The sequence below is a fragment of the Penaeus vannamei genome, chromosome 4, assembly GCF_042767895.1.
Source record: "Penaeus vannamei isolate JL-2024 chromosome 4, ASM4276789v1, whole genome shotgun sequence".
Lineage (NCBI taxonomy): Eukaryota > Metazoa > Arthropoda > Malacostraca > Decapoda > Penaeidae > Penaeus > Penaeus vannamei.
In genome coordinates, this window is record NC_091552.1 from 36,605,275 (window position 1) to 36,615,274 (window position 10,000).

General features: G+C 35.4%; 1 protein-coding gene across 1 annotated transcript in view; it reads right to left on the minus strand.

Annotated features, from left to right (window-relative positions):
* The window catches only part of LOC113804371 (sex determination protein fruitless), a 26,858-nt gene extending 21,249 nt beyond the window's left edge, over positions 1–5,609 (minus strand). Inside the window, exon 1 of the mRNA XM_027355226.2 lies at positions 5,455–5,609. Coding sequence (XP_027211027.1) covers positions 5,455–5,456 — 2 coding nt within the window. The 5' untranslated portion in view covers positions 5,457–5,609. The remainder of the gene's footprint in view (positions 1–5,454) is intronic.
* Positions 5,610–10,000: the final 4,391 nt, after the last annotated feature.

Below are 10,000 nucleotides of genomic sequence, written 5' to 3' on the forward strand. Positions count from 1 at the left end.
CAGGCAAGTTCATTGGTTTCAGTGTCTATGTTATAGATAGGACAATCAGTTAAGCAGACAGAAACAGTTTCGGTACAAGTATTAAGAGAGGAGTGAGGTTCCACAGGAATCAATTTACCAGTGAGGTCATTCAGGGTAGATAGTGCCCAAGCTTGGAATTCAGATGTAACTGTCATAAGGTGTGTACAATCAAAACCACTGCAAAAAGAAACTTTGCCTACTAGTTTTCGGAGACGTTGCTGGAAGAGGAGGGTATTGCCAGAGTAAGGGGCTGCAGAGGGAATCAAATAGAATTGATCCCACTTGGCTGAGCCAAAGAGAGTACTCAAAAGTTTGCAGAGGTGGAAACAGTAAAAGGATAAGGGAGAGAGGAAAATGGGTGGTTTGGTTTGAGGTAGTATTGTGGGGAGGAGGACAATGAGGATGAAAAGTAGTAATGAGGGGAGAGGGGGTAGACAATGAAGACTGCAGAAGGAGATGCAGTGAAGAATGTTGGGAGAGAGGAAGGGGTGCTTTTTGAAGGTTGTGTAAAGACTTGAGTGGATGGTTTGGAATGGATAAAGTTATCAGTAGACATCAAGGAGAAGTTAGTATCAGTTGTCAAAGCCATGGTCAACAGAGAGGTGGGGGGCCAGAAAACCAATGAAATCAAATTTAGATAGGCTAGTTGATGATGAGGGCAAGCCTTAATGCCCCTAATATGGATAAAACATCTTCATTATTGGCCAAGGTAAGCCTGAAATAAGTGGGGAAAAGAAAGTGTACCCCTGAGGGTCCCATTAAGGGGTAAAGGCTAAGCGATTAAGCAAGGAAATACCATATCCATGGTTCCCAGTGACCATTCACGACTAACACAAAGCCAGTCTTTCATCCTTTCAGCACAGCTCTCACACCTTAGGAAGTGGACAGATGAAGGGGATGAAGAGAAGGAGAAGGAAAGGGGGAGAACAAAAGATCATGCAAAATTTGTTGAGGCATGGGCTGAGGCCTATGTATTGGTAATCTCCTACATCAGGCCTCATTCTTTGTCTCCTAAGCCCCCCCCCCCCCCATGACAACTATAAGCAATGGGTTGGGGGGGATTGAATATTCTAAATCATGGTGTAATCATTACTTTCAATATACGTGTTAGAATGGGTGAATACTGGTATGTGGCAGAAGTAACAGGAAAGTTTTATATAAGCTTATCTCATCTTCATTTTCAATGGATGGAATTAGGAGAGGTTGAGATGAATGGGCAAGGATCATTATGTATGCATTTACAGTTTTTATACCTTACTTTATTTCCATCTTCCCATCTAATGTCAACATTATCCAGTAGTGAGGCTGAGAGGTAAACCAACATCAACATTCAAGTATGCACTGATGTGGCAGCATAAGTCTGTTTTGGTGGCTAGAAAATAGACATGTGCTGTTCACATATACTAGTTCTCATTAGCTGCACATACAAACTTTCAATTTTTGATACAAATATACATATTCTGGAATTCTTGTTCTCACTATATTTCCATTAATTTCTTTTAATTTTTTGGTTCTTATTAGTTTCTTATGGGTTTGCAGACATGTGTATGAACTTTCTGAATCCTCAGGACAATAAAATTGACAATGTATCCACAAAATGTCAGTGAAAAAAAGTGAAATGAAAAATAAAAGGAACCACCTGAATTTGGCCATTTCCCTGGATAATATTTGTATTGATTTAACTCTCATTTACATGATTTCAGTTTCAGTGTGAACTAAAAGATAAGTTTTCTATCAGCTTTATGTACTTTCTCACTGGAATTCTTATATCATTATGTGTAATACATGATTTTACTGCTTCAGCATATTGTGAGAGCTACACGAGACATTTCATATTCTAGTCAAGGTCGTGATAGACTAAAAATTGTTAAACACTCCATATCAGCTCATTATGTAGTCTTCACTATCTATCTATCTATCTATCTATCTATCTCACAATCATGATTTTTACTTACAATCTATAGAACTTGAAAATGGTATGGTTCAGTAATGCTTCTGAGTAAGGTAGCATTTAAAATAGTACTGACAGACAAAAGGCACTCCAAACTCTGAGCACATAGCCCATGTCACCTTCCTCATACCATGGCCATAGCAGATCTTACACTACTTATAGCAGTTAATGTACTGAGTTGATATGGTGTCAAGCTGGAAAATGCACCTATCCCTGGTGCTGACTCCCTATCATTTCCTCTCACACCATGAGAGATCTTGCATGCAAATTATGTCTAGAAAGCCAGCCAAGTAACTTGATTATAAGTGCCTTGTGCACTGCTAAGGTTTAGAAGGTAGAACAGTACTTCCTTGTACCACCTGATAAACTTATGAACAGCTGAGGAAGATAAAAGTAAAAGGAAGAAAGCCCTTGACCAAGCACATTCATGATTTTGTGATGACAAACTAAAAGAAGATGGCCAAAATGTGGATTCACGATCCAGGTCAGAAACACTTAACTCTAGTATGAATGAAGAACCCTTAGTGCCTTGGTACATTCTCCCTTTTGCAACACTAAGATCAGGAGAGTTCTTTTCCTATACTCAAACTACCATGGAAAACAATAGGACTGAGTCTAGACTTATACCAGGGAATGGAAACTAGCTCAAAGTCACAACCATTCCTGGAATCAGAGTCAGTGTTGTACTGGCACCCATGTCCTCTTCATCTAAAATCTCCACGTACAATCTGTTATGTAATGATAGCCAAGTCTTTGCTGACCATCTGACAAAGAAGGAGCTTCAGCAACTACAGTCTGTACAGAAATGTTGGTTGAGGAGGGGACTGACAAACAAATTTCCGAGCAAACTGAATCCTATCAAAGTAAAGGATCTTTGGTAGCTGCATGGAATGTTGCGCTGTGATGCCTGTTGCTAATAGTGTTTTTTTTTTTGGCAATGCTTGTAACATCTTGAAAGGCCTTTAGTTGCCTACCTGCCTTTGATAAGCCCCATACCCCACCCCCCAAAAAATAACAATAATTTGGTTCAGGTAATGGACTCTGGAGGTAGGTCAGGAGGTAGAGATTTTATTTATTTTCTGTTTTGTTATCTTATTCATTTTCTTTTTCTGAGAGGTGATGTAATGGACCTATTTGGTGACACCACACTAAACCCTACCTCCTAGACCTAGATATTACACTGGAAAAATAAAATTGAAGTTTAAATTCAAAATACAAACCATGTTTATTTCCTTTAGCCTCTGTCAGAGGGTTGCCATTTTCATATTGAGATGATGCATAGAAGGTACTGATGCAAATACAATCATGGAGCACATGGCATGACATATAAGAGAGTAATTTTAACAAATAACATATATTTTGCACCTGTATATAAATTCACTTGATGTGCCATATGAACAAGTATTTCAAAATCACTTAATTTAGATCTTTTAATACTAAAAGTTTCCACATCAGTCAGAAATCAAGTGCATGTTATTTGGATGGTTACAGGGCTGTAAAACAGAAATGGATTGGTCCTCATTTGCCAATAATGCCTGAAAGGTATATATTCATAATTTTTTTTTCTGACTCTGAATAACATCACACACATATGAAAACTAATCCTACTATTATTATCATCATCACTGCTTTTATCATAACACTTAAAAATGAAAAAAAATGGCAAAACACTCTACTCTATTAATGAACAATGAAGATACAATGTTAGAAATATCCCATACAATTAAAGGAAATGATTACGGGTACAGCAGAAAAGCCCCCAATTGTTATACTGCTCATGTGTTGTGAAACAAACCAGAAGGTGGTAAATTGACACAAGATGATACCACGCTCAATCAGGTTAAGGTAGGTTGGGTCTGATTAAGTTAGCTTAGGTTTGGTCAAGTTTGTACTTGTTACCTGGAAATGACATTAACATGCACATAGGCCTATGCATATGTGCTGTACGCCTAGCCACGAGAAATCAGATATGGCTGCTGTACACATAAGCTCAACCATAATTCTAAGTTTAAATGAAAAGTGAAATCCACCTAAGTTACATCTTCAGATCTTACTTTCCAATAAATCTAGTTCAGGTAGAATGGCTCCTTTTATCAAAGTTAAAAATAGTAACTGCAATAAATATATAAATTTTTCCTTCCAAACATTCAAGAATTTCAAACTGATTCCTTGGTGACGATAAACTTCTGGAGTCATCAGTTGTCAAATATCAGATAGGAAAAGGTAAGTATATATGATTCCTAGTATTATCAAAGGAACAAGATACTTTTATGTTACTATTTGTTTGGAGAGCTCCATAAAGGCTAACTATTAGCATGAGTTCAGATTTGGTTATTGTACTAGAAAAATGTAACAAAACATTTAACAAATCAAATCATATTCCTTCAAGACTTGTGCTCCCTTACATTCAAAAACTTTGAATTTCAGTAGGTTCCCCAAGCTTATTGATAAGACTTAGAAACTAATGGCTTGTGACATGAATGAAAATCAAAATCACTCTAATTGCATAAAATTGCATGAGAATTTATGATTATCTAAAATTATTATTAATTACATATTAAATTTTGCCAAAATATAAATGGTAGGGGTTTAAAAGCTTTTAACACTGAAGTTGTCTGAAGCATTGCTAATAACCTTTTTTACTGGTGATCATGTCAATATCATTCACTTGTACACCAGACTGTAGATTCTTTTTCTTGAGCAGGGAATATTACACTTTTCATGCGCAGAAAACATCATCTAGTCTACTTTTGCACAAACAGATGATGGAACAAGTGTGCGGAAAGGACAAAAGAATTTTATGCACAGATGATTTAAAAAAGAACTAAGCATGCATGGAAAGTTACCCGAAAGCTACATTTGCGAGGACAGAATTTGACCAAATAATTTTTGCAGACCAAACTCTACAGTCTGGCTTGCACAGAGGAAGTAACTCAGTTCTATTGGACAATAGCATTATTTACAATTCTGTATCTACATACAATCTTATTCTAGAGAATTGCGACATATGAAAACCAGGTATGGCAATCTAAACTACAATTCTACAGAAAGATAGCTATAGAATATGAGAGAAATAACATCTTTCAATATTCTCCCCACAAGGTCTGTGTAAACAAAGGCTTGTCTCCAGGAGAAGTTGTGTAAAAACACCGTTGGATGTATATCTGCACTCTCAATCAAGGTGGTAAATTTAATCAGAAACCTTTTTTGTCATGAAAATCCCTCACCAAACTCTGGGGTAGCAAGGTTATGTGCTAAATACATAGTTCCCATGAATTTTGCAATAATCACTTGTATTCCTTTACATTCGTAATAATTTCCTTTATCATCAAGAGTTTCATACACAATCAACGACATTCCCCTCCAGGTTACAAATATGTACATCTGCCTCTGTAAGCCATGACGCGTCCACGGGAGTGGTCCTGTTCCAATACCTCTTTTTCTGGTATATATTCTAAGTAATCAAGACACAGAATACTTACATGGTGAACCAGAGCTGCTTAACGACACTCCAAGATCTCAATACACCGATTCAAAACGCCAGTTACAACCTCAACAGTCTCGAAAACGAGGAGAATGGAGCAGCCCTTGAAACAAACACCAATATGTAAACAAATGCCGGGGTGTGCAAACCGCCGATTGGCCAAGTCCGCGCAGCACCTATGACAACGGACCACTCGCAATCGAGGTTGTTTCCCAAAGCGATTTCGATTGGTCGATGTGCGAGCCAGTCAGCACGCAGGAAACACGGCAGATGTGTGCAAGGGGCGACGAGGGTTGGGACGCGATGGCCAACCTTCTCCCATGCTCCAAAATGATCAAATACCACCACGTACGGAAGAAGACACTTGTACACCTGAAAATATCTATTTTTTATTAGAGTTTATTGTGTTCCTGGATGTTAGATATTATACTTACATTTATTTTTATTTTCACGTCGTTTCGAAAAATAACAGTCGGATACCGCGCCGTTGATACAGCCTTACCTTTGTCAACAATTTCTGTTCAATATTTTTTGTTTCCCAGGGATTTCTTTTTTTCTGCAGCGTTACTGCCCCTTACTTCTGCGTGGTCTCCGCCAAAATGTTTTACGAATATATATTATTTTTCTGATAATTATAGATATAAGTAGCATAGCTTGGTTATTACCTTTCCGTAACATTTTTTCATGCGTAACATGACTTGGCATGCCAAAAACAATTGTATAAGAAATGTTAAAACGACTCTGAATTTGCATTTGTGCAGATATATTTATTTAATTTACGTGACTCAATAGATGTATTTTGATGAAAAAATGCAATAATAATTTTCACAGCAGAATACTAACTGCGTATATTTCTAGTCATTCATTATACGCTATGTATAAAATATTCAACACACTATCATCCATTTGTGTATTGGAAACTATATCCTTAGACTTTCTTGTTTCTGTAAGATGGTGTGATTATATAATGAAGAAGTATATTACAAAACTGTACTCCATTAATAAGCATATAATGATAATAAGTATTCACATACTACATATCGTGTTGATAGTTCAATGGTTTCATTATATTGATTTCTTTGATCTTTTTGTTATATATATGTATATGTGTGTGTGTGTGCATATATATATATATATATATATATATATATATATATATATATATATATATATATATCATACAAGCACTACATTTTTACGAAATGTTTCCTTTCTTTCCAAAACACATATAAGAATGATGCTATAGTACGAGAACATACAGTAATGGCTTATATTACGTGAAGAGAATCTATTTTATTATGGTACCTAAAGTTATTTCCCATGACAACTGCACAGCACATTTTTTTTCTTCTGTATTGCCGCTACAGTATTGATTTTACGGTGACACTCAGCGAAACACATGCGTCGCAGTAGTCATATATACACACGTGCAATCCGAAAAAAGGAACTACTGCTTTTCATCTTTGTTTATTAACCAGTAGTATGTAATTTTGCAAAATTCAAATTCCACATCAATGAAATACGAATTGTCTTCATCATTTTCTTTTTGGAAATCCGGAAAAAGTGTGGGAAGGCTGGCCGTGAGAGGGTAAGGGGCCGGTACAGGGGGTGGGAGAGAGAGCACGTGCCACCTGTACTACGCTCCTTTCATGCGTATTTTATTCTCGAAAGTATCTATGTATATGTAAAATAAACAATTCTCGACATAGGCATTAGTGCTAAAGACAGTTAATTGAGCATCCGGATAAATGGCTCACTGTACTACATTTAGCATGTTCCACCAACGTTCTTCAAAGAGCTTATCTCAGATACATGTGTTTATTACCACACTTTGCAAGGTTTAGAAACAACTTTCTACTCAAACGTAGCGAACTTGATATATCTGGTAATTGTTACGCCAGTGCAATGAATTCTCCATGATACATTCAAGAAAATTTGGTAATCATAGCGTCAACGAAAAATACAACAAATATAAATGAATGCAGATGACTACACTAAAGCGGACTATAACATTAATGATGTGAAAGCCGTGTATATCCAAGAATTAAAGTTGCATTTCATAGTTTAGGATTAAATGATATGCAAATTAAGTAAAAATATCAGTTTGCGCCGACAAACCTATGCTGTTCATTTCAAGCAATCAAAGTGTATTGAATGTTTTTTATTGGTGTAAACAGTATCAGTATTACGAATTTAAGATTAATTTAACCGCTACAAAATACCGCACCTCTGTTCAACACGTGCGATAGACGGAAACAAAAGGAGATACGGCAACAGTAAACAACGAGCGAAGAAAACAGAGACGTACATGGAGTGATTAACTATACGAAGGAATTTTTGAAATGGTATTTGGTTGTAAACAACGAGTAGTAACATACGAGAAAGGTCTGAATATCTCATGATGTCCATTGATTGGTTGATTTAAATCCGTTCTTGGCGAAGCAAAATAGGTCACATGACGTACATCACATAGCTAAACAGACAGTAACATACACAAAGAAATTCCGTTTATACTGACAGTGAAGTTGAAATACATAGTGATGAACTTCATGGTTCATGGATAAGACATAAGATCAAGGGGTACTATAGAAACTACCCGTTTTTATCAACAAATAGAGATGATAGATTTCTTACTGCAAAGTCGACAAAATAAATACATCAATGTAACAATGAAAAAACTAGAAATGCTGCATATTTCACGCTGCAAAACAGACGCGAGATCGTAAGCACAAGCTTCGAAACGTAAACTCTTTATGAACTGTTTGGAAAAAGGGCTAGATTATATATAAATATATATATATATATATATATATATATATATATATATATATATATATATATATATATATACGTATATATACGTATATGTAAGGCAGTATATCATTTCACTGGGAGAGAGGTGATAGTAATCCAAAATAATCCTTCCTGCTCAAAATATGAGCAAATAGAAGTAATCCCCCCACACATACACTTATGTTAAAGGAAAAAGATATTGCAGAAAGGATTGGTATGTGTTAAAGCAGAGACCCGTCAGTTATAAAATAAATCTGGCGTTTATGTAAATTTTACTGAATCTGAGTTCGTACGAAGGTTACGATGATAACGCCTTGCGGTCGGGACTACATGTCAGAGTACTTAGATTTAATTGCTGCGATCAGAAATATATAGACTAACGCTACATATTCAAGTCTTGTTTCGTTCAAATTCTAAATACAAAATTCTATATGCCTTTCAAGAAATACTTCACTTTACCATAGGAAAGTGATACAGACACGATTAACTACTTATAAGCTCATACAGTGCGTTTAGAACACGTATAAAACTAAAATATTCTAACGCCAGTGGTTAATATACAATAAATAAAACGTCAAAAAGACAGTATTTCAGCACTAAGTGGCGATTAACACTCGCTCCCCAAAATACCGTGTTACATTCATGAGTGGATAGGCAATGTGCTATTGATAAGATCAACCACGCGTACAGGTGGTATCAATTACTATACAGGACGACAAACAATGCAATACGGTATCCTTTTCAAGCAAGTTGGTTGATGGATGTAAAAACATTAAGTTAGAAATTGACATTTAAAATAAAAATGTGTATAAAACGGATAATTCAACTTGCTGAGTAGTCGTGACATGTTTGCAGAGAAACGTGGTGTGCGGCTAATTTCTTTCCGCATCATTTCTTACCCTATCCTGCAGAAGCCAGTGCTCACTCACAGTTGAGCCTGTTGAAGGAGGCAAGCCGGGCGCGACTGAGATTGTGATACAAATATAGCGCCTTACAGTGGCAACTAGCGCTGCAGACATTCGAGGACCACGAATGATGAAGTCGAATGCATATAGATACAGAGATATAGACAGGCAGATATATGGATAGAACTAAACGTATATATATATATATATATATATATATATATATATATATATAATTATATATATAATTATATATATATAATTATATATTTATATATATATATATATATATATATATATATATATATATATATATATATATATATATATCATAGTCGCCAGGCATTTTACTGCAGAAATTCATGAGTTATCTTTTAAACTACTAAAATCCAGGAGCTTCCTGGGCCTCGCAAGGGCGCTTCCCCTGGACCCCTCCGAGATCCTGTAGCCCCTAGGACTCATAGCCATTTTTGGGGAACCTACTTTGCCTTCTACTTTATGTGTGCACTTCATATATAAAGTACTGTCAAAACTCTGTTGTCCACAGAAAGAAAGCTTGACATTATTTGTTTAGGGGACCGTACTGTACATATATAAATGGGTGTGCACATATATATATATATATATATATATATATATATATATATATATATATGTATATATACATTTATATATATACATTTATATATATTTATATATATATATATATATATATGTATATATACATTTATATATATATATATATATTTATATATATAAATTGTACATACAACACACACACACATATATATTGTATATAGGTATAATATATGTAAAATATGTATAATATATATAACATATATATCG